Raw genomic sequence first — 24,505 nt, forward strand, 5'->3', positions numbered from 1 at the left:
GAGTTTTCATCAGAAGACAAGATGCCAAGTTGCAGAAGTGAAATAAAGTCAGTAGATTTCTTGAGATCAAAAGATAATGTGTTAGATTATCTCTAGGGTGCTGAGAATACATTTATTGTCTGAATTCTGAATCATGTAATTTTCTACCCTGAATCTGTCAGACCTTCGATTACTTTTGGTAAGGAAGACTTCCAGAAAGAAATTAAAAAATAACAGTTTCACTAGTTGATGCATTTAAGCATTCTTGTTAAGCAATTAAATAAACAGCATCTGCTTATATGTTGTGATGTTATCTTAAATCCTAGCCCCCACATTAATCTTGAATCCTGGAGACCTACCAATGTCTAATTGGGTCATGAACAGTACGGTCCTAATCCAGTGATAGCTATTTTGCAGATCTGTCAGAGTTTATACATGCAAGGTACAATAAAATTTTATGTGTAAAGTACAGAATGTGAAGTCAGTACTCAATGAAAACTTGTTGTATCCCCAATCCTATTCTCCTTACCCCCTTGGTTAACCAAAACAAATAATCAAAAACCCAGAAAATATAGACTAGAAGTAATGAAAATAGGATGGGGCATAAAAATACACATTCAAATCGGTTTTACTTTGGGCAGGTTACTTAACCTCTGTGTACCTCAATCCTCCTCTGAAACAAGAATTGGTAGTCTCTCATCATGTGCCATGAAGATTAAATAAGCTTACAGAGGTAAACACTTAAAATTGTAGCTGGCATGTAGTATCTCATTGCCTTAGTGTCAATTTGACTCATGATAACCAAGTGGGATAGAATAAAACTGTGTCATAGGGTTTCTGAGACTGAATCTTTATGGAAGCTGACAGACTTGTTTTTCTTCAGTGTAGTGCCTGGTGGCTTAGAACAACCAACCCCTAGTCTAACACATAAAAGTAATTAACAACCAATAAATTAAAAATATTTTGCAAAAAAAAATATTTTGCAGAGACTTACTTCTCCCACTGAATCCATTTTCCTCTACTGCAAAGATACCTAATTCCTGAATCTTAATTGTTGGCCCTGGAAACCAGGATGTTACTGAAAACTTGGTAACAATGCAGTCATCCAAGGTTTTAATGTCTCAGATTAACACAGACCAAGTTTATGAAGAAAGGACCCGGAACTCAATGATTCAGGACTCAGCTGCTAACCCAAACATCAGTGGTTCAAACACACCAGTGGTTCTGCGGGAGCAAAGACCTGGCAATCCACTCCCATAAAGATTACAGCCTGGGAAACCGCACGGGACAGTTCTACTCTGCCCTAAAGGGCCACTATGAGTCAGTACTGACTCCACACAGTATTCTATCTTATGGGGAAAAGGATCCCGAAACACCTCGTATAACAGAACACTTAACATTTCCTAAGGAACCCAAGGGAACCCCAATAATCAAAGTCACATATGAGAAACATACTTGATTTTGATCCACAAGTAGGTGATATCTGGCCACTGGAGCAAGTACACATGTTAGGTCGGGAGCAGAATCCATCGCCACAACTATTTCGACAAATTGCTGTAAAAGGCACAAGAGGAAATAGAATGAATAATTATGTAGTGATCCAATGGTTTATAAAACAAGAAACCTATCTTTAAGACTAATGGAGATGAAAACTTAAGACATAAACTTATGCTACAAAACATCTAATTTCAGATATGTAATTACCGATTTTAGAACAGATCTGATAAGTATGCAAACAACGTACAAACAATTGAAGCAATTTGAAAGTCCACAATCTGAATTATTTAACTTCCTTGGAAGTGCAGGTTGTCTTTTCCATTCAAGGACGTGAGAGGACATGCAGAATTCCTCAAGATGTTCCTCATCTTGAGAACTGGGAGAGTTGGGGAAACCCAGAGATTCTGGATACTCTTAGAAAACCTCTCCCACCATATACAGGGCACTCACAAGGGAGGATAAAAATGTGAAATTGGCTGAGCCTAAGGAAGGCTCTGAGACTGGGCCCAGCCTCAGGGGTTCTATGCACATTCCTTCCCTGTTGGTAGCTGACCTGCCCCCTCATCAATCTTTATTCTCCTTAATAATTCCTTTTCTCCTCTCTGCAGTCTTTCTTCTCCTGTTCATCTCTACAACCTAGCCAATTCCTGCTATTCGGAAAATCTACTAGGACGTTTTGATGATGGGAGAGCCTCCTGCAGCTGTGGCCTGTACTGAACACAAAGGTAGGAGGGTCATCCCAGCAAACAATGTTAGGTTCACTGACACAGCACATACCACAGGCACTCAAAACCTTTACCCCGGTGCCTGCAAATGGGAAGTCTTGCCCGCGGTTAGTCCCTTTGGGAGCTAAGCGATTTATTAACACACCTACAATGGACTCCTCTCTTTACACACCCGTGGGCTGCGTACTCTAACGTTCCCCATATAGATGCGTGCAGAGATGGAGAGAAGAGACTACAAACGCTCTGGAACTAGATGTCAATATGGATGCAGATATGCAAGTATCTTTTGTTAGGAAGGGACCACACCCCCACTAACGTAATGGGCACATTCTACAGAAACAAACTAATTCAATTTTTTTCCTCTCTAATTGTCTTTTAACATGCAAGTAATGTGGCCAGCACACTACTAGTGTTCTTAGAAATGCAAATATTAGCACATATCATGGTATAAGGGAGAAAGATAGGGTTTTCTACTCCCAGAGTCAGTCTTGGAAATGTACAAGGGCAGTTCTATCCTGTCATATAGGGTCACTATTTGAGTGGAAATTGACTCAAAGGCAGTGGGTTTGATTTGGTTGGACCATGGTAAAATTTTTTTTTAAATATAAACTCTAGGCAAAGAGTTGATTCCCGTCATGGTGATTATTGTTGATTCTTAAACTACACCACGTTCTATTAGTCACTTTCCAAAAAAACCTCCCCTAAGATCCCAGTAGAGCATTACTTTATGTCAAAGTCCTCTCTCTCCCCACGCCCCAAACCAAACTCACGGCCATCGAGTCGATTCTGACTCACGGCCACGCTAAAAGGCAGGGTAGCACTGCCCTGGTGGATTGTTCAGACTCTAACTTTTCATGGGAGTAAGAAAGTGTCATCTTTCTCCTCCAGAGTGGCTGGTGGTTGAGAACTGCTGACCTTTCACCATGCACCAGGGCTCCTTCGCCATCCCAAGCAGATTCTTAGTCTAGGCAGAGGTAGCGGCCTAAGGACTTCCATCCAGATCCTCAACCCAGTCAAAGTTGACAGATGGCCAGTTATCTGCCATGGTCCGAGGGGAGTAGTCTACATCCGAGCACCAGTGAGAAGGAGGCAGCACTCAAGAAACACCTTTCTCTCAAGCTTTTGTGATTCAACTAAGCCCCCCCTCTCTCATGCAATCACAAAAACCCCCTGCTGGACAGAGAGACCCGTGGAGCACTGAGAGGGAACCTAGGGCTGGGACTTCAGGGATGCTGGGACATTGCCCACAGTCGTGACCAGACCACGTGGGACTCAGCAAGTTTGAGAACCCCTGTGAGGTGAAAGAAACCAGTCTCTAAGGTTCCATTTTTTTGGGGGGGGGATTAACATAAATGGATTAAATTGGCTATATTTTGATGTCTCTTCAGGTCTCAAATTTTGGGATTCTGAGTCAACCCTATCCACTATCATTCCTACTGATCAAAATGTGGTTCGTGGCATAATTTCACAATAAACAAACAAGAAAGCGTTTCCACTGCTTCATATTCCAGCAATATAAAAAATGCAAAGTGAGAAAGTTAATCGCCCATCCCTCAAAAAACTAACATTTAGATGGTTGGAAGTACATCAGTGATTTTTGCAGGCCATAAAATAAGAATAAAACATAGAGGCAGAAGTCAAAATCCATTACGTTTCCAGATTTCTAAAAAAAGGGTTTCTTTTGATTGCCTTCTCCACATGAAGCCTGGTTTAGGCCCAACTAACTATAATTCTGGAAGTTGATTATTTCAGTATCATTCTATTTAGAAAGAATATTAAAGTATGAATGTATAAGAAAATCCTCTTTGGTTCTCATTTTATTTTATTTTACTTGTTCTCTTTTTGTATGTTGCCTCAGAGTTTTCCTTTTGCTAAAGTGAAGAGCTATAGATAAATTCAATTAAGACAAAAAATAACTAAGTACATTATCGTAAGAAAAATCTTAAAATTAATACAGAATATTGACAAGTTAAAATTGAGACGGGGCATATAATTGGATATAAAGCTATTACATTCGTTGTAAAGTGCATTATTTTACACTTGAGTGATTGGATTACCTTTATATTGTACCAATAACCAGTATTTTTGTAGCTACCTTTTGACATGTGTTGTAAATGGCAAAATGTATGCTCTTTAAAGATTTATGATACATGTATATTGCAGCGTACCTCACAAGTGCTCAAGAATCCCCAGTAGTAGAAATGCAGCTATAATTTTCACTGGTAGTGTTGAGTTTCAAAACTAATCTTCTAAGCAAGTGAAGAGCACATGGTCACTCAAAGACCAAATGTGTATAACGATGATATTTGTAGGGTCATACATCCATTTCTGCTGGAGATGTTCTGGAAGGCTCTTTTCTCTGGAATTCCCATTCCACACACATCCAATAAAATCTGACTGTACAGATTTTCAACACGTACCATAAACTGATCCCTTCTTCTCAGCTGCTTTCCAACTCAGTAATGTCAGTCACCTTCGTTACTGCACTCTTAGTGAGTCAGACTTTCCGCGTGCCTACGTCCCTGCCGGCTGCTATGGCAGGTGTGCAGTGAGTGATGCTAGCTGTGGCGGGCGGGATTCTAGGAAACCGTGGACATTTCAAGCAGCCTCCGTCATGCCCTACTGGCCGGGAAGAGTAAATGCACCCTCCGAGAAAGCCCGGATCATGATCAGGATGCCTGCGGGACTCCATACTGGACAGAAAGAAGGCAGCACTCTTTCTCATGCTTTTCATTAAAATAAAGGCTCGTCTTCTGGGAACCTCTTTGAAACACGTTGGAATTGTTTACAGTTGTTTCCTATTTTGGCCTCCTCACCGGAGATGGTGGGGCTTCAAAATTGAAAGAAAGACACTGCCCTTTACCACACTTGAGAGTTCATTCATTTTTTTAATGGCACTTGAAATAACATTAAGCGTCGATCTCAAAGCCACAAAACCAATAAATACAGAGTTAGAGATGCCACTACATCCTCATTATTCCTTGGCTAGCGTGGTTTCAACTTGCCTCTTTCTCTGTCCACAGTGGCATAATTATCTTTTCCCTGGAGAACATCTGGGGTCAATCCCAAGTCAGACTGGGGCTCAATGAATGCACTGTCTATGATACCTGGCTCCCCTCCTGCCAGGACAAATGTGGCTGTGTGACAGAAACGCACGGGAGAGGGCCAGTCACACGTCCTTCCAGTCAGTGAATCACAGGCATGGGAAATAAGGCCAGCGCAGGGAGCTTGGGGACTAAGGAGTCCTCAAATTTGAATTGGAAAGCAAGGTATGCATGCTGGAAATGAGATGGAATAACCAAATGCAACTAGCTGAATGTCAGAAGGACAGAATACTTCTTCAGATCCACGACGACATTTTGCAGATGGATTGCGCACCCTGGGATCTGGAGTTTGGCACTCCTAAATTTAAGTGGCTCCCCTCAAAACGCCAAGCCATTTCCATGAGGAGCTCTCTCGATCTCTTAACATTTTTGCTAATCTGGGTCAACCCTAAATCTGTGAGCGTGTGCCTTTCCTATCTCTATGATGTGGGTGTTGAGGGGAAACCAAAGATAACAAGGTGGTTTTTCTAAGAAGGCCTAAGAAAACATTATCTTCAGAAGCACTAAACCTCAGCAGAGTCAAAAACCAGGTGATTTACATAATCACACTGCGCTCTTATCCAGACTCCAGGAGGAGAGCGGCTTTGGGTTATCTAGGGGACTGCTCCACCCCCACCCCCTCGGTTTGTATTAATAGACATAGAAAGATAAAACTTCGGGTATCTTTGAAACTTTTATCACCACTGCCCTTCAACAGAGTCTAGAGGCCAGTTGCTTCCTCCCCACCAGTTAAATGGAATGGCCCCATTATCACTGCTATGTGGCCACTTGGTTCCAAATGCAACAATGTAATTGTAAATGGGTGCAAACAAGTGAATTCAAGATGCAGGGGCCTGAGTAGTTCCATCCACTTCCCTAAACTGCAATCCCAGCCAAACACTCACGGACAATGCACTGGTTTCCTCCCGGGAGCGTCTTCCATCCTGGGCAGCAGTAGGAGTGGAACCTGGAGCCGCAAACATTGGGCCTGCAACAGACAAGAGTGGTCACACACTTAGGGAGGAGTGAGGCAGCACGTTAGCGGGTTTCCTAAGCAAAGCCTGAGAGACTAGATTTCGGGTCCACGGACAAACCAACTAACTAAAAGTACACTTCAAATTCCCCAGGGTTGGGACGCAGAACTGAGAGCAAGTGGGCTCGACCCGGGAAGGAGAGAGGTTTTCAGAAACTTGCAAGCCTTACTTGCTTGCCTTTCTACAGGGCAACATATAATTTGCTACTATTCTAGACTCCAGTTGCCGAGAACAAAGGGACTATTGCTCTCCAAGCACCATGCATTTTCTCCACTAGGTCTAACCCTCCGTGAGATCAACTGTTACTTGGGGCCTCAGGCGTCTAGAAAGGCGCATCAGAGGTGGAGCACTGAGTAAGAAGCGACAGGGCTGAAAGCCAGTCCCCACACATCCACAGACAAAAGGCTCCAGAGCTGCGCCCCTGACTGTGGAGAGCCCAGCCCCTAGGACCTGCCGCCCAGGCATCTGGAGGACCAAGGCCCGCCCTCGGCTGGACATTCGGAACCTGTTCCCGCACCACATAGGTTCACCAAACGCCCTACACCCTAGGACCTCCGATCCACCGGCCGGCCCACACCCGGGGAGGACTTTCAGTCCACCCAGTGGTGGAGCAGGAGGAGAAGGCACCCCTGGGGTCTTCAGGCTCCCCTGGTGGGAGGAGGGCACGTTCCAGTCTGGGGTGGGATGGAAAGTTGCCAAGCCTCGGTTCCCCCAGGCTGGCCGCTTTTCGGGCGCAGCGCCGTCGGTTCACCTACCCTCGGAGCACGTCCTGCTGTCCCCGTCGGCGGACGCGGCTGGCCACCGCGGCTCCCTCTTCGCGGTACTCGGGAGCTGGGAAGCCGCCTTCGGAGCCCGCGGGAACGGGCCGTACCTGGGGCAGCAGCGGCTGGGACCGCGGCGGCTTGGGCGGCGAAGGCTGGGGCTGGCCGGCGGTGCCCTGCGCCCAGAGCGCCACGCAGCCCAGCCACACGAAGTAGGGCTGGAGACCGAGCGGCCGCCGCCTGCCCATTGCGCGCGCCGCGAGCGCGGGGAACGAGGCCCGCGGAGAGGGGGCGAGGAAAGGCGAGCGCTGCGCGGCCGCAGCCGAGTCGGGGCGGACGATCCCGCGGAGGGGCTCCTGGGCACCGTCGCTCCGGCGGGGCCCCGAGCGGAACGCCGGCCCTGCGGGGGCGCCGGGCGCGGGCGCTAGCGCAGCGGGCGGCGAGGCGCGGCGGTGGCGGTGCGGCCGGCAGCCCCGCGCGGTCCACGTTGCAGCCCCCGGGCCCCGGCCCCCGAGCGACTCCCGAAGCGCCGGCGGGCGGGGGCGGGAATTACAAAAGTAACCCGAGCGGCTGCGGCGTAAAGTTACAAAGAAAGCTGACCTCGAGAGAGGGGGGGAGAAAAGAGCCTGCACGCCGCGACCCGGGGGCGTCCCGCGCGCTCCGGCCGCAAACCGTGGAAAGCCGCAGCAGTCGCCCCAAAGCCGCGGGCAGCCCAACAAAAAGTTGCCCCCCAAGAACAGGAGGCTCCCTTCCCCGCTCCAGCGGCGTCCCGCGGGGCGGCGACGGCGGAGCCCGACGGAGGTGCGCGGGGCTGGGGCGAGCGACTGGCGAGAGGGCGGGCGGGAGCGGGGCGCCCGGGCAGAGGCGGCGGGCGAGGGCGCGGTACCCGGGTTTTGAGGCCCGGCAGGGCGCGGGGCGGGCCGGCGGGCGGCGGCTGTCAGAGGGGGCCAGGGCGCAGCTCTCCACACGTGGGGCGCAGCCGGGGCCGAGGGGCCGGCGCAGAGTGGGCGGGGACAGAGGAAGGGGGCGACTGGGTGGGGAGGAACGTGGGGAGTGAGGGACTGGGGGAAGGGAGGAGGATGGAAGGGGGGTAGGGCGCGGGGAGGAAAGAGGAGGGACTTTGGGGAGAAGGCTGCGGGAGGGGGCGTCAGGGGCGAGCTCCCGGGGAAGCAGGGGACTGGAAGACAGGCTTGGCCAGAGGGATCGGCGAGCCCGGGTGCAAGAGGAAATGAGCAGGGGGGTGGGGACAAGGTTAGGGCGAGGAGAGAAGTGGGAAAGTGGAGGGAGGGATGGGGGTAGGGAGGAGGGGTCTAGGGGGCCGGTGGAGGGGGGCGAGGCGCTAGGCGGCTTTGCTTCCCGTCCCCCTCCATTGGCCGCTAGCTCTGTTTTGACTGCTTGTACAAAGCCAGCAGACGGCGGGGGAAGGGGCGGTTAGGGACCGGATTCTGGAGGAGAGGCTGCAGACCCTTCCCCTCCCCCTTCACTCCTGCCATCTACGGACCCAGGAAGAGGGTCTCTAAGCGCACCTGGTTCTTCTCGACCCGCAGCTGAACTTCCACGTCGGGAGAGGCCCAAGGTTGAGGATAAGCAGGAGATCCTAAAGCAGAGACCTGAAATACAGACCCTGAGTAGGGCGGCTGGCATTCAGCCTGGGACACTGGCATGTACCAGAGTGGGCCACAGCTTCAACCCAAGGTGGCTTGGCCCTACACATCAGGTGCCTGTCCTCCTCTCCCCAGCGGGAGCCCTGTTGGTCATCTGGACTGCAGAGGGCTGGGGGTTTCAAGATTTAAATGGGCCCCTCTGGTCTAGAGAGGCCTCAGGAGAGCTCCTCTGCACTCCAGAGGCAAGGACCCTTGGAGTGAGCTCACAGTGTGTGCTTCTGGGTGATCCCTGGCAGGCCTGTGCTCTGGTTCATCTCTAGGGTGCAGGGGGCGTTGGAATCTTTGGGTCTTAGGGGGTGCGGTGAGAAACCCAGGCTGGTGAATGGCTTTAGACATAGGGCACCTCCTGGGTTCTTGGCTTGGACTCCTTTGTCTGTGTTAATAATTAAACACAAGCGATTGATGATCAAGACTAGAAACTTGCCCTCCAGAACCCCAAAGCCCAGTTGACTCTGTCCCAGACCCTGTGGTCTTCCTTTGGTGGCCCGGTTTTTATGACATCTTTTTGAAGCCCGAGTCCATCTTCAGTCCATGAAATTTCATAATTAAAAAAGCCAGACACCTCTGGAAAGTATGACTGACTCTTGAAGAGCAGTTTAGGATACAGTTAAAAGCAAGCAGTATCTTGTATTATTCAAGCCTAAATAAAGATATATATTCCTGTCTTGATTTACCCAGATGTGTGCTATTTGGCAACTAAACGTACCATCCTTGCTCCCCACCCCTAGCCCCCTTATTTCTCCAAGTAGTCAAGCAAGAGTCTTAAGGTAATAGACATCCAAAGAAGTTAGAGCTACAAGGATATTCGTTATGTACTTCAAACAAAATCACTCTAAAAACACTGCCTTTAAACAGTGGTTTAATCATACATTTTGTGATACCTTGTCTGCCACTTTTCATCTAATATCTCAGTTAGCTTCATCATCACACCTTATCTATTGCATTAAAAGCAAATGTAAAACTGCTCATGCCATTACCAACACAGTACACGATTGCAAATGTCTTGCCAACTGGACCGATAGACAGCATCATGATAAATGGAGAAAAGTTTGAAGTGGTCCAGGATTTCATCTTCCTTGGATCTACAATCAATGCTCATGCACCAACAGTCACGAGATCAAACAATGCGCTGCCTTGGGGAAATCTGCTGCCTCTGTAAAGTACTGAAAAGCAAGGATGTTACTTGGGGGCTAAGGCCTGACCCAAACCATGCTATTTTCAGTTGCCTCATATGCACATGGAAGTTGGACATTGAGTAAGGAAGGCCAAAGAAAACCCGATGCATTGGAATTTTGGTGTTGGCAACCACTAGGTCAGCAGTTAAGCAGCACCAGGCACTCCTTGGGAACAAGCACATTCTGCAGTCTCAGAAACTCACAGGGAACGTTCTACCCTGCGCTATAGGGTTGCTATGAGTTGGAATGGACTCAATGGCAGTGAATTTGGTTTGGTTTTGTACTAAAAGAACAAACAAATTTATCTTGGAGGAAGTACAGCCAGTCATCTGTTATATTTTTTCCTCACCCTAGTTGAGATTATCCTGGCTATTGGTTGGTTTCCTCGAGCTGCCATAGCGAAATACCACAACTGGGTAACTTAAAACATCAGACATGGATTCTCTCACAGTTTCAAGGCCAAAAGTCTAAAAATGCGGATGCTGGCCATGTTGACTCCTTTGTAGGGCTCTCAAGGACAATATTTTCCATGTCCGTCTTCTTCTTTGTGGCTAGCTTCTTCCTTGTGTCTGTCTCTTCTTTTTTTCTAGGAACACCCACCTTGTCAGAGTAGGAACCCACCCTACTCCAGCGTGATTTCACGTTGACGTAATGAACTATGTTTGGAAAGACCCTATTCCAAATAAGGCCACATTTACAGTTACTTGGGATAAGATTTCAACACATGTCTTTGAGGGGTACAATTCCACCCATAACATTTTGATGAGTGAATTTTTATGGAATCCTGGGCATTTCAGCATTATGCTATGAGTCTGGATGTGATTTATTTAATCTGTTTTAGCAAACCTCCTTTGTGCTGGTGGGCAGTTCAAGAGGGTGTTGCTTCATTAATGCCAGATGAGAGCAGGCAGCTATTCAGCCCCTATTGAAAGGAGTGTCTTGCTACTGCTGGGCAAGTGTGGTAAGGTGTTGCCCTCAAAGAGATGTATTGCAATCCCGTCCCAAGTATCTGTTTCATTAAAACTTTGCTGAAACCACTCTACCTGGGAAGTCCCTCAATCCTGCTTCCCTCCTGGATTCCCATGACATTGTGCTGTACAGATGACACAACTTACCCAAAATGATTTTAAAGCCGTTATGATGTCTCAATTGGCAGATATAAACATGCTTAAAACAAATGAAAATTTTAAAACCTCTGCATAGAGAAGAACCACCCTGAACACTTCAGGGCTGATAAAGTACAGCCACAATTCTAAAAGTCGATGGATGGACTTAACAGCAAAATTAAGAAAACCGAGGATAAGCCTACATCTGATGGTCATTGAAGTCCCAGGGGAACAAATAGACAAAGGATAAGACTTCTGAAATAATTGCCAAAACAGTTCTCATATTTGGCAAAAGGCATGAATATGTAGATTCAAAAAGCTGAGTGAATTCCAAACAGGATACAACCAAAGAAATGCACATCAAAGAACATTATAGTCAAAGGTATGAAAATTAAAGACCAAGGAAAATCTTGGAAGAAGCAAGAGAAGTGGCGCGTTACTTGTAGAAGCAAACAATTTGAACAACAGCAGATTTCCCATCAGAGACCATGGAGAACAGAAGGAACTGGCGTTTTTTTGAAGTGCTGACAGAAAATGATCATTCTAAAATTCTACTGTAGTTTTTAGTTGCCATTAAGTTGACCGCTGACTCATAACAGACAACCGCATGCACCATCCCTGTCTATGTTCAGCTGCAGACCATACCATTGCGATCTAGTTTCTTTCTATAGGGTTTTGTAAGAATTAATACTAATATATGAAACAGTGCCAAAATGCTGAGAATTGTTGAAGCCAGACACATAGGTTTTTATTATATACTTCTAATTGTGTGTATTCTTAAATATTTTCACAAGGCAAGGTCTTTAAAAACTTTCAAATTTCTTCCCAAGCATCTTCTTCCAATATGCTCCTTTCCATATTTTTTTCACAGTGCTGTGGGTTATATGTTGGGCTGCTAACCTAAAGATTAGGGGTTCCAACCACCAGACCTTCTGGGGGACAGAGATGATGTTGTCTCCTCCCATAACGTGATCTAACATAATGGAATCAACTCAATGATGAGATCTGTTGTGAGCAGTCATTCAGCTCTGGGAAGACTGGAGTGGAGTGAAACCCCTTACTGGGCTCCTAACTCGAATGATGTGACCTTGGAGTGTGACCTACTTGACTATATAACTAGTCACTCTTGAGAGCTGTTTCACTTTTCCTGTTATGTCTGGATCCTTTGATTGGTTGGCCTCTGATCCAACGGCCATTTTGCTTGCTATCCCTGGAGCCACTGGTGATGTGCTATTTGACCTACCATCTGAATTGTTAACTTTGGATTCATTGAAGACTGCAGTCACAAGCCTAACCTCTGACATCCATTCATCCTCCTGTGGTCTTCCTGAGCCCTTGTCTGTCAACTTCCAAACTCTACGAACCAAGAGAAGCCTCCAGCTTAATATATCTGACCCACACATTTGAACAGGACTGGACTTACCTCCTTCTACAACAATGTGAAACACTTTCTTGATGTAAATTTACATATTTAGATTTATATATTACTGGTTTTGCTTCTCTAGAGAACTGAGATAGTTAATGTTCATTGTGCCAACCTGGCCAATAAATGCATGGGGTTAATTTAAGGGCAGAGAGATAAATGACTCGATGAGCCTTGCCTTTCTAGCTCTTGGGTCTCTTGCTTTCTGATGGTCGGACCAGGATGCAGCTGCCTTAGCCAGTTCCCTGCTTCAGCTGTCAAGACTCACTTCCTGTTAGACATCCCTGAGGAGAAGCCACATGGACCTACCCTGATGCAGCCCTGGGTGCTGGATACCTCTGCCAGGTCTGAGATGCTTACTGAATCAGCTTTCCTCCTGCAGTCGGCATCATTGCATGTGATTTGTGAGATGGAAGAGGACTTTGTGGATTGGTGTCAGACATATGGGCTAATGTTGAACTTGTGGGCTTGGGAAGCATTGGGTTGGCATGTTTTCTTGATGTGCACTTACCCTTTATATAAAACTCTCTCTTATACATGAGTTTCTGTGGATTTGTTTCTCTAAAGTACCCAGACTGATGACACAAGAACCTAACCTAACACAGATACCAACCGTCCCTCCCAAGACTGAGTTCAGCAATTCATTGCAATGGCTACATATAATTCACAGACCAAACTGATGATTATTGAGATTATTAGGGAAGATATGCAGTGACTGTTTGAGATCAAGCTCATAGGTGCAGTTATTTTTGGTTAGGAGTATTCCTTCTCATCTGTGTCAGCAGACACAGCACTCTCTGGTTCTTGGCCTCTCAGCCACATGACCTCTAGGCCTCTGCCCTGCCTGGCAAGTGTTATAAAGCTCTTTTAGCACTGCTGATAGATGCACAAAAGGGCACTTCACTCCACCATATGCCAAAGGCTCCCAATTGTAGCTCTGTGAAATAGCAAATCTGACTCCCTTAATTAAATAAATATCTGAAGCACACCATCTGTAATGAACCTCCGTCCCAAAGTACCTGGTTTACATGCCCAAAGGATCGCGAAACCCACTGATCTGCCTCTTGCTCTTGGTGCTGCTGCTGCGAGTATCTCACCATCACTTCAGCCTTCACACCATCTCTTGGGTCCCAGCTCTCTGTTTCTGGCCTCAGGAGGTTCAGTGTGCAAGGCTCTTGGGATCCAAACTCATACTACACCCCTGGCTCTTCTTTCTTCATGGCAGGGATGTCCCCTGTTCCTGCTTAGGAGGCTCATTTCAGATCCAGTGAGAGCAAAGTTGACCCAACTCCTCGGTAAATTTCAGTGCACCCTATTGGTATGGAACCACCCAGTCATTTGGTGGGCGTTCCAAAGGCTCGTTGGCAGGGCCATATTGAACAGTTCACTGCATCACAGGAATAATGGGTTGTAGTGCCCTTTTTCTTTTATATCTTCGTCTTGCTTCGGTGCCAGACTAACAGTGGCCTCAAAGACACTGTGTGCCCTCCTCCTCAGTATTCTGAATGAAGCTGCATAAGATTGAATTTCATTTTTTAAAAATGTTTGACAGAATTGTCCAATGAAGTCATCTATAATTTTTTATATCAGGAAAAACATGTAAATGCTAATTCAATTTGCTCACTTACCATAGGTCTAGTTAAATGTATTATTTTTTTCTTACCGTATATACTCGAGTATAAGCCAAGTTTTTCCAGCACGTTTTTAATGTAGCTTTTATGGTAAAGTTAGGTGCCTCGGCATATATTCAGGTCAGCTTATATTCGAGTACACATGGTAGGTTAATTTTCTAAAAAATAATTATTTTATTGTGTTTTGGGTCAAAGTTTACACAGAAAATTTGGTTCCCATTTGAGAATTTCTACACAAATTGTGCAGTGACATTTTTACATTTTCCACGATAGATCAACATTCTCTTTAGATTTGCTGTTCCCAAACACTATTTCTTGATCTAGCATCTTGAGAGAATCTTTGCTGCTGTCCCTATGAAAGATTAGGTAATCCTCATACTATACTTTCTCCTACCTCTTTGCTTCTTCCCATTCTGATTTTGTGACTTGTCTTATTACAAGCAGAATGCTGCTTAGAAGCAAGTGTGGCAAGACTACCTATGTATTTTGGAAGTTATCAGGACAGCAAGTCCCTGGAGATGGATATCATGCTTGGCAAAGTAGAAGATCAATCAAAAAGAGGAAGATACGCAACCAGATAGAGCGACACAATGTTTGCAACCATGAGCTCAATGTTTGGGGGAATGAAGAAGGACCCAGCAGTGTTTGGTTCAGCTGTGCATCCTTGTCACTTGTGAGCTGAAACAAAGTTGACACCACCTAACAGTAAAGACAGTCTTATTTTTAGTTCTGATGCATGTCTTTGTGACCTATAAAGTATAGCTTACCACTTTTTCATTTATTCACATTAAAATGTCTGTTGATTTATCACTAAGAAAAGTGAGTAAGTGAACATTAAGCTTTCTCTTCCATTTTGTTTCACTTTATTATTTTCACAACTTTTAATTTACAAGTATGATACTTGCCTTCTCTAATTATGTATCCATAATTACTTCGTCTTTGTTCTATATTTAAATGAAACCCATGGTACCATGGTTTCCCCCTTTCTTTTCTTACTTTGGTAGAATGTTTTGATGTTGTCAATGTTAACTTCAAGACAGATTCACTGATAGATGTTTGTGATTTTCTTGTTTGTCATCTTTCAGGCTGTGTACTCATTATTCTAGAATGTCCACCCATTGACTGTACATTTGAATCCTTTTCCAGTTGGACCTAATACTTTGGGCTGCATGTTCTTTGGCCTTTGCAGATTCTTTTTGGCACTTTCTAATGGCGTTGATTGTGGCTGTGGAACAACACGTGGCCATTCGGTCTGTACGTCCATAACCACCCCACAGTAACCTGATTCTATCCCCCAAACTGATTTGTGGTATATTCTCCATGAAATGGATTTGTCACTGTTGAAGTTTTATGAACTTCTCTGTTTTGCAGTTTATCATGTACGAGTGTTACCCAGAGCATGGCATAATATTTATATTTGCACATGAGATTCTTACTACCATTATTCTCTGCTTTTTGGAAGGTTGCTTTATGCCACGTCACAATTATGAAAGACCAAAATTATTACTTGTTTTCACTAACTGAAGAAAATCCCAAAGAGGACTTTTGCTTTTAGGAAAATAGATAAAAATTGAAACTAGTTGTGGGGGTGTTTTTTTTTTACAGTGAGCCGCTAATGAGGCAGCCGGCCAGGGTTGCACCGGCCATGCTCCTTCGGTGGGAACGATGTTCATTATCCCAGATCCAGCACTCGCACCTCTGAGCTGTGTCCAACAGTACTATATGTGAGTGGGATTTTACATCTTATGTGTTCCTTGACATGATTGGGTTATGTTATTCTGGGGGTCTCAGAATGCTGAAAAAAATCTCCTATAAATCAATGGAAATACTTCTTTGCTTCATACCATTTTGGTTTGCAGAAAGTTTTATAGGTAAGCTTTCTACTTATAGATAGCAGGAAAAACACTTTTCAGGATTATTTTCTAGGTGTGTGTGTGTGTCTTTAATGACACAAGTTATCATTGCGTTGGCCTGTAATCTCTTGTTGATTTGGTGTAACCTGTCTTTTTCCAGTTCACTCATTATGGTGATCTCATACCTTCTTCCTTTGTTGGTAATTTGGGTATCATCCAAATTTGCTGCATACATTTAGCTGTTATTTTATTTTGTTCTGTTTCGTACTTAGTTTTGCTTTGCGTCTCTATTAATTGCTAAAATCTAACTCTGTTGTTTATCATCTCTTCTTTAAGATTTGACTTTATTAGGATCGTGTTATCATTATGTTCGTCGACAACACAAACTATTCCTAATAATATTTTATCTGTTTTGAAAGGTTTGAGGAACGGCCCCCAATCCAAACTACCTGAATCTAACCCCCACCCACCAGCTGCAGGTCACGGAGAGAGGTGCTTTTAATCAGGAGCAAATGAAGAGGGAAGGAGAGAGTGGAACACATCCTGGCCCATCAAGTCCTGAGGACAATATTCTGGTTCAGAGCAGCCAATGCACAGAAAGGTCCATAGGGCTGGTCCCACCACGAGACACGACATCCCTCACTGACCCATCGTGCTACAGAAACCAGCACTGGAGACAGGATATCAGAGCTGTGCCCAATTTGACCCCATGACACTGGGGAAAAACACTAAGGACATGCAGAGAAGCAGCAGGGGGAGCAAAGCAATGAAATTCCTGAGGAGTACCAAAACTCGAATTTTGGGCCAGGGCGTGACACTCCATCTGACTTGGCTGGGAAAGACTCATAAAGATCAACAGTCAGACCTGGAACTAGTTATAACGCACCCTCCCCCCCTTTTTTTTTTTTGCTGCTGACTTTTTTTGTTGCTGATACTGTTGTTTTGGTTTTTGTTTTCTTGTTATGTTTTGCTTTCCTTTGGTTTTGTGCTTATTATTGTCTCTGCATGTCTATCTAGATAAGATAGGCAGGATAAACAATCCAGAGGAGAAAACAATGGGACCTAAGGTTCCAGGGGACACAGGAGAGGGGAAGGTGGAGGAAAGGAAGGGGGACTCTAACAAACCCAGGGACAAGAGAACGCGTGATCTAAAATCGATGGCGAGGAGGGCTTGGGATGCCTAGGGTGGGTGCGGTGGGGTTTGATCAAGGGCAGTAGCCAAGAGGAATTCCTGAAACCTGAATGGAAATTGAATATGATAGTGAGACAAGAAAAAAGTAAAGGAAATAGGGGAAAGAACTAGGAGTCTAAGGACAATTACAGAGGTCTAATTAGAAGCATGTATATATGTAAATAGATTTACATACAACAATATGGGAATAGAACTATGTACATATATTTATAGATTAGTATTTAGGTAGCAGACAAACATTGGTCCTCCACTCAAGTACCCTCTCAAGACAAGAAAACTTTGTTGTGCTAACGCAGCACTCTGATGTTCACTTTCCCTGACATGATTGCTGAAGACAAAATGGATGCATAAGCAAACGTAATGAAGAAAGCAGATGGTGTCTGGCTATCAAAAGATATAGCATCTGGGGTCTTAAAAGACTTGAAAATAAACCAGCAGCCATCTAGCTGAGAAGCAATAAAACCCACATGGAAGAAGCACACCAGCCTGTGTGATAACGAGTTGTCAATGGGGTCAGGTATCAGGGATTAAAAACCCAAAATAAAAAATATTGATGTGAAGGTGTGTGTGTGGGCGGGAGGGGCACAGAATGGAGACCCAAAGCCCATATGTAGTCATTTGAAAATCACCTTTCAGAAGGGTCACAAGGAAGAGACAAGTCAGTCAGGGTACAGTGATAAAAGATACAAATTTCCTCTAGTTATTTAATACTACCCCCACCATCATGACCCCAATTTTACCTTACAAATCTGGCTAGACCAGAGGATGTACACTGATACAGATAAAAACTGGAAACAGGGAATCCAGGGCAGATAAACCCCTCAGGACCAATATTGAGAATAGTGATACTAGGAGGGGAAGGGGAAGGTGGAGGAGAAAAAGGAGGCACCGATTGCAATGAACTACATATAACCCCCTCCCAGGGGATGGAAAACAGAAAAGTGGGTGAAGGGAGAAATTGGTCAGTGTAAACATGAAAATACTAATTCTGATTTATCAAGGGTTCATGAGGGAGAGAGGGAAAATAAATGAGGTGCTGATACCAAGGGCTCAAGTAGAAAGAAAATGTTTTGAAAATCATGATGGCAACATATGTACAAATGTGCTTGACATGATGGATGGATGTATGGATTGCAATTAGAGATGTAAGAACCCTCAATAAAATGACTTTTTTAAAAGAAGAAAACGAAAAAATTCTCTGTTGTATCATTCTGTTTTCTTCTACATAATTGCCAACGGTGGCATAGTACCCTATAGGAGTTAGGGAAATGGCACGGGAGCCACATCTGACCTTCTGTGGCTGCACAAAGAAGAAGGAGATTCCAACTCCACATCCACCAAAAATTCAAGGATTACTCATTTGGGGAAGAGATCAGACATACCACTGCCTTCCAACTTCTTTTACCCTATTTTGACACCAACCATCCCTCCCATGACACTCTACTGGGTTCAATAATACATTGCAATGGCCAGAGTTATTAGAGATGTTAAGAAGCTACCACAAATCCGGATCAGACAATATTAAGGATACAATCCCATTTTTAACAGCAGCACCTTTTCTCAGTCATGGCTGGAGGTCTACCTCTCTCTGGTCTTCAGCCTCACTAGCCCCTCTAGCCTCTGCTCTGCTCAGGAAAGTGCTACAGAGCTCCTTTGGCACTGGTAGAAGCCCAAAGTGTACCTCCCCCTGCAAGTTGGCTTCCTGTCTGAAGGCATTCAACTTTGCTTGCTAGCTGGGCTCTGCCTCATGGCTCTGGCTCACATTCTTGTTGCTGCTTCTCTGCTTCATGGTCTTGGTGCTGTAGCCTCCCTCTGCAGCCACTTAAACAGGAATCTAGCAAGCACTCCACAAAGTGGCTCTTCTTAATTGATCCCCATAGGATTCTATCCCTGTTTGTGAGAAGACTCACTTTTATACCCAGTAGAGTGGCAAAACTGACCGACCCCTAAGTTAGAGTCCTCTACACCTTATTTGCATACTCCGACCCCATTACTGGCAGGAATTGCAAAGATTTTGGGTAGAAGAGCCATACCAAGAAATTTCACTTTACCACATTACTCAGGATCCATTTACCTCTATTTCTTTGTTTCCATACAATTAATTTTATTTAGAACAATAATTTTGGCAGTTGTATAATCTGTTGTCAATTTGAGATTTAAAAGTGAGGGGGTGGAGTTTAGCCTGGGGTTCAGGTCGCAGCTTGATGACCTCATTGGAGATGCTAAGGAGATAAATAGCTCACTTGTGGCGGGACACAGGCACACTCCCTGCAAGACATTCCTGTGGGCAAGGCACAGGGGGCTACGCTAGAGCCCTGGAGCTGAAGAAGCCACGTGGAGACCCTTGCCAGCACTGAGATGCTTACACTGCCACTGGATCCGCAAAACTTTCAACCCACTCGCCAGTGATCTTCCTATATTTGGCATCATTGCATGTGTTTCATGAGTCTGGAGGACATTACAGGTTAATATCGGACATATGAGCTAATATTGGATTTATGGAGTTGATCTGAACTGGGATGTTTTCTCAATATTCAATTACTCTTATATATGTGGCTCCTTATATGAGTGTGTGTGAATTTATTTTTCTAGTCAACACAGACTAACACAATAATGCGCCCAGCTAAAGGGAAGCATTTCCCAGATTTACTTCTTACCTACTCAATGAATAATACTTTCCCTCTTAGTTTCCTCCGGAAAGGAAACATTCTATTTAAGCCTTTTCATGTTTATCCCCAGCAGATGCAACTTTTTGTGTGTTGGTTCACTTTTCTCCAGGTTTGAGGGTCTTGGCATGAATTCATAAAAACTTTTCTTTCAATCTCCTACTGTTTCTCTTTGTGTTTGTGTATAAGGGGATGTAATGAAGAAGTATATGTACTGCAAGGACTCAGTCTAACTCACACCTAGGAAGGGAACACAAGATATGAGCACTATAGCGAAGTGTGGGGAATGAATTAGATAGTGCTCAGCAATTAGATACAGTCTGGTGTCTTAAAGGCTTGTTTCCAAACAAGCAACCATCTAAGCAATATGTCACCCAAGTTCAGCATGGAAGAAGTACACCAACATCAGTCACTGAAAGATTGTAAATCATATAATCGGAAGTCAAAGGAAGGAGCAGTATCAGACCCTAAATTGTGAGAATCTGGTTTGCACAGGCTATGGATGACAGTAGGAGCCCAAGATACATTTGTTGGAACTGCGTAGGAAGTAAGCCTCCGGTGATCTCCCTCTGTCCATAATAGAGGGATGGGAAGAAGCTGGGTACCAAATTGAGTGCATTGGAGCTAACTACAGACTATCAAAATGGTAAACCTGATTTGAACGGTTAAAAGTTTGTCAGTTGATCTCCGTCCCTCTGATGCATGTCGGGCCTGGTCTGGTTTTCAAAAGTTTCTGTTTTCTTTATTTCTTGTTTGTTCATATTGGGGTTTATGTCAGGCATGTTATATCATTAAGGACCACCTTCTTGAATTTTTACTACATGTTTCTCTGGTTTTTATTACATGAAACCCAAGATTGATGAACCTATAGGGGCAGCAAGTAGAATAAGGATTTCTGGGTCATTCGGTGGTGGGGGGCGGGGATTTAAAAAGATGATGTCAAGGAAATCAAGAAGGAAACTAATGCTTGGAGGCCGATTGGGGTAGCAATTGTACAATGCAGCTTGAGGTGACTGAACTATGGAGTGATATGATATCTTTATTAACTCCCAATTAAATGGTTTTGAAATCAAAGGAGGCGATCAAAGAAGTCTCTCTTTTTTATCTTCCTCCCACTCTCTTATTTGTGGTTGCATATTTAAAATGTTTTAAAATGTTGCGTCTTCCTTTGATTGAAACTGAAGTGTTTTGGTTAGTTTGGTCCGACTTGTTAATCCATCCTTGGGGTTAGGGAAAGGGAAATTTTCACTTTTTTTTTCACTTTGAAGACGCCTTTATTTTTATTTATTTAAGATCATTTGAATGGGGGTTCTTACAACTCTTGTTACAATTCAAACATCATTTGTATCAGATATATTTGTACATATGTTGCACCATTCTTTTCTAAACAATTACTTTATGTTGATCCCTTGGTATCAGCTCCTCATTCCCCTCTCCCCCTTCATGACCCCTTAATAGATTGTAAATTATTATTATTATTTTCATAGCTCACACGGTCCGCTGGCTCCCTTGCCCCATGGTTTCTGTTGTTCTTCCCCCGGGAGGAGCGGGGAGTGTGGTTGTGTATCTACCATTATGATCGGTTCCCCCTTCCTCCCCTCAGCCCTCCTACCCTGTACTTTGGGTATCCCTATTCCCATTCCTGCTCCTGGATTGTGTATGTGGTGAGCTCTTATCTCTTATCCACACCTGTGTACATGCTCTGGTCTAGTCTGAAGTGAGAGGCAGCACTGGGGCCATGGGAGTGGGCGAGGTGTGTGTGTGTGAGGAAGCCTCATTGTGTGTTTCATCGGTGCTTGACTGCACCCTGGTTGACACATCCCTTAATTTTCACATTTTTTAATTCTCCTATTTTAAGTTAGAAGTCTGTAAAAGGACTTTAAAGAAAATTAATCAAATACAAACAAATGATTGCAAATCAAATTATGCAGAAATAGTGTGATAGGAATGTCTTTAATAATTCTATCATTTTTATTTAGAGGCATTAATTTTTTGGTAAGTGGATAGTTGACACACTGAAAAAGGCACACAATTTAAATGCTAAATCCAATGGATTGGTGGATTTTGACATTACATATATACCTGTTGCCTCCTCTATTAAAATCTAGAGCATTTCTTGTATTACCTGAGAATGAGTCCTGCGCACTTTCCCGCTCAATCTCCATCTCTCTTCTCAAAAGAAATCACTTTAGGGTTACATTTGTTTATTCCAGAGTTCTATATAAATTGAATCGTTTTATGTCTGGTTTCTTTCATTTGGCATAAAAAATTTGAGGTTATTCCCATTGTAGCATTTATTAGTAGTTTGTTCCTCTCGGGTACTACAGAGTATTCCATTATGTGTATATGTTACATGCTTGTTTATGCATTCTTCTGATGATGGACATTAGAGATGTTTAGAATTATTATGAGCAAAGCTGTGATGAAAATGCTTATACAAATCTGTCTGTGTACATATATTTTAATTTCTCCTGAGTATAATTCCTAAAAGTGGAATTTCTGGGTCATAAAGTAGTATACTTTTAATGCTCTGAGACATGACTAGGAAATTTTCCAAACTGGTTGTATGGTTTTACAGTACCTCCAGCAATATGCAAGAGTTTTGATTGCTCACATCCCCCAACATTTGTTGTTGTGCCTTTTTAATCTTCGCCATTTTAATCACTGTGTGGTATATACAATGGTGGTTTTCATTTGCATTTCTCTGATGACTAATGTTTGATGTTATAGACTTTTTTTGTGTGCTTATTAGCCATTCCTGTATCTTCCTTTATCCTTTCAAATACCCTTTCAAGACTTTGGGGGTTATTTTTCTTTAAAATGTTGAATAATTACTTAGACATTATGAAAACAAGTTCTTTTTAAGATGATAGACATATTATAAATATTTTCTGTCTGTGGCTCGCCTGTTTGTTTTCTCTTGAACATTTAAGTTTTGATGAAGTACAATCCTTTTTTTTTCCTCATATGGATGGTGATTTTTATCTAAAGAATCTTCACCTAGCTCAACATCATGAATATATTCTCCATTAACAATTGTAATTTGTTTTATGATGCACATCATGCCCATTTGGTGTAGGATTTAAGAAATGAGTCTACGTCTTTGCTTTGAAACCCCCCCTTCCATTTAATCAGTTGCAACACTGGCTTTGCATTTGACTTCTCTTTCCCATTGCGATGCTTTGGTAAGGGTTTGTACCACATTGTCTGATTATTGTGGCTTTATTGCAGGTCTTGAAAGCAGTTAATGAGAATTCTTTTGCTTCAACAATTTGACTACTGTAATATAAATTTCAGATTTAGTTGGTCAACTCTACCAAAAGGTTGGTTGTGGTTTTGACTGGTACCACATTGAATTTGTAGACACACTTAGATGAACGGATATCTTTGCTATGCTGAGTCTTTTTACTTCAATTCATAAACTTGGGATATCTCTTTAAGTGTTTACTATCATTATTAATTTTCTCAGCAATGCAATTCTCAGAGTACACACCTTGAATATATATTATAAATATTATTCCAAGAATTTTGTGGCTTTTATTATGATTTGCTTTAATTATTGTTGTTAAATTTTATTTTACAACAATATGTTGCTTAAACTCCCGACACAACTGCTGAAGCCAAAGCGGGCGAACAAGTAAATGTGGTGAAGAAAGCTGATGGTGCCCGGCTATCAAAAGAGATAGTGTCTGGGGTCTTAAAGGCTTGAAGGTGAACAAGCAGCCATCTAGCTCAGAAGCAACAAAGCCCACATGGAAGAACACACCAGCCTGTGTGATCACGAGGTCCCGAAGGGATCAGTTATCAGGCATCAAAGAACAAAAATCATATCATTGGCTGCACACCTCCATGATACTATCGCTGAAGACAAATGGGTGCATAAGCAAACGTGGCGAAGAAAGCTGATGGTGCCTGGCTATCAAAATAGATAGTGTCTGGGGTCTTAAAGGCTTGAAGGTGAGCAAGTGGCCATCTAGCTCAGAAGCAATAAAGCCCACATGGAAGAAGCACACCAGCCTGTGCGATCACCAGGTGCCAAAGGGACCAGGTATAAGACATCATGTAATATATATATATATATATATATATATATATATATATATATATATATATATATATATATCTGTATATATCTGTATATATATGTGTGTGTGTATATATATACATATATATATATACCATAGTGAATGAAGGGGGAAGTGCAGAGTGGAGACCCAAAGCCCATTTGTCGGCCACTGGAAATCCCCTCACAGAGGGCTTTAGGAGAGGAGATGGGTCAGTCAGGGTGCGATATAGTACAGATGAAGAACACAGCTTTCCCCCAGATCCTGGATGCTTCCTCCCCCCAACTACCATGATCCAAATTCTACCTTGCAGAACTGGATAGGGCAGAGGTTGTACACTGGAGCATATGGGAGCTGGAGGCACAGGGAATCCAGGGTGGATGATACCTTCAGGACCAGGGGTGTGAGGGACGATACTGGGAGGGTAGAGGGTGGGTGGGTTGGAAAGGGGGAACCCATTACAAGGATCCACATGTAACCTCCTCCCTGGGAGACAGACGGCAGAGAAGGGAGGGGAGGGAGAGTCCGGATAAGGCAAGATATGACAAAATAACAATGTATAAATTATCAAGGGCTCATGAGGGAGGAGGGAGCGGGGAGGGAGGGGGGGAAAAAAAGAGGACCTGATGCAAAGGGCTTAAGTGGAGAGCAA

At 44.0% G+C, this 24,505-nt stretch overlaps 1 protein-coding gene across 3 annotated transcripts in view; it reads right to left on the reverse strand.

Annotated features, from left to right (window-relative positions):
- Positions 1-7,466, reverse strand: part of FBN2 (fibrillin 2) — a 247,901-nt gene extending 240,435 nt beyond the window's left edge. For 2 of the 3 annotated variants that reach the window (XM_075541491.1, XM_075541490.1), the window contains exons 1-3: positions 7,074-7,465; positions 6,190-6,272; positions 1,435-1,533 (exon numbers count right to left, since the gene is read on the reverse strand). In XM_075541491.1, the coding sequence (XP_075397606.1) occupies positions 1,435-1,533; positions 6,190-6,272; positions 7,074-7,327 (436 nt within the window). In that variant the 5' untranslated portion in view covers positions 7,328-7,465. Of the gene's footprint in view, positions 1-1,434; positions 1,534-6,189; positions 6,273-7,073 lie in introns of all 3 variants that reach the window. The other variant, XM_075541492.1, reaches the window with a different exon arrangement.
- Between the last annotated feature and the right edge of the window lie 17,039 nt (positions 7,467-24,505).

The sequence above is a fragment of the Tenrec ecaudatus genome, chromosome 2 (assembly GCF_050624435.1).
Source record: "Tenrec ecaudatus isolate mTenEca1 chromosome 2, mTenEca1.hap1, whole genome shotgun sequence".
NCBI lineage: Eukaryota > Metazoa > Chordata > Mammalia > Afrosoricida > Tenrecidae > Tenrec > Tenrec ecaudatus.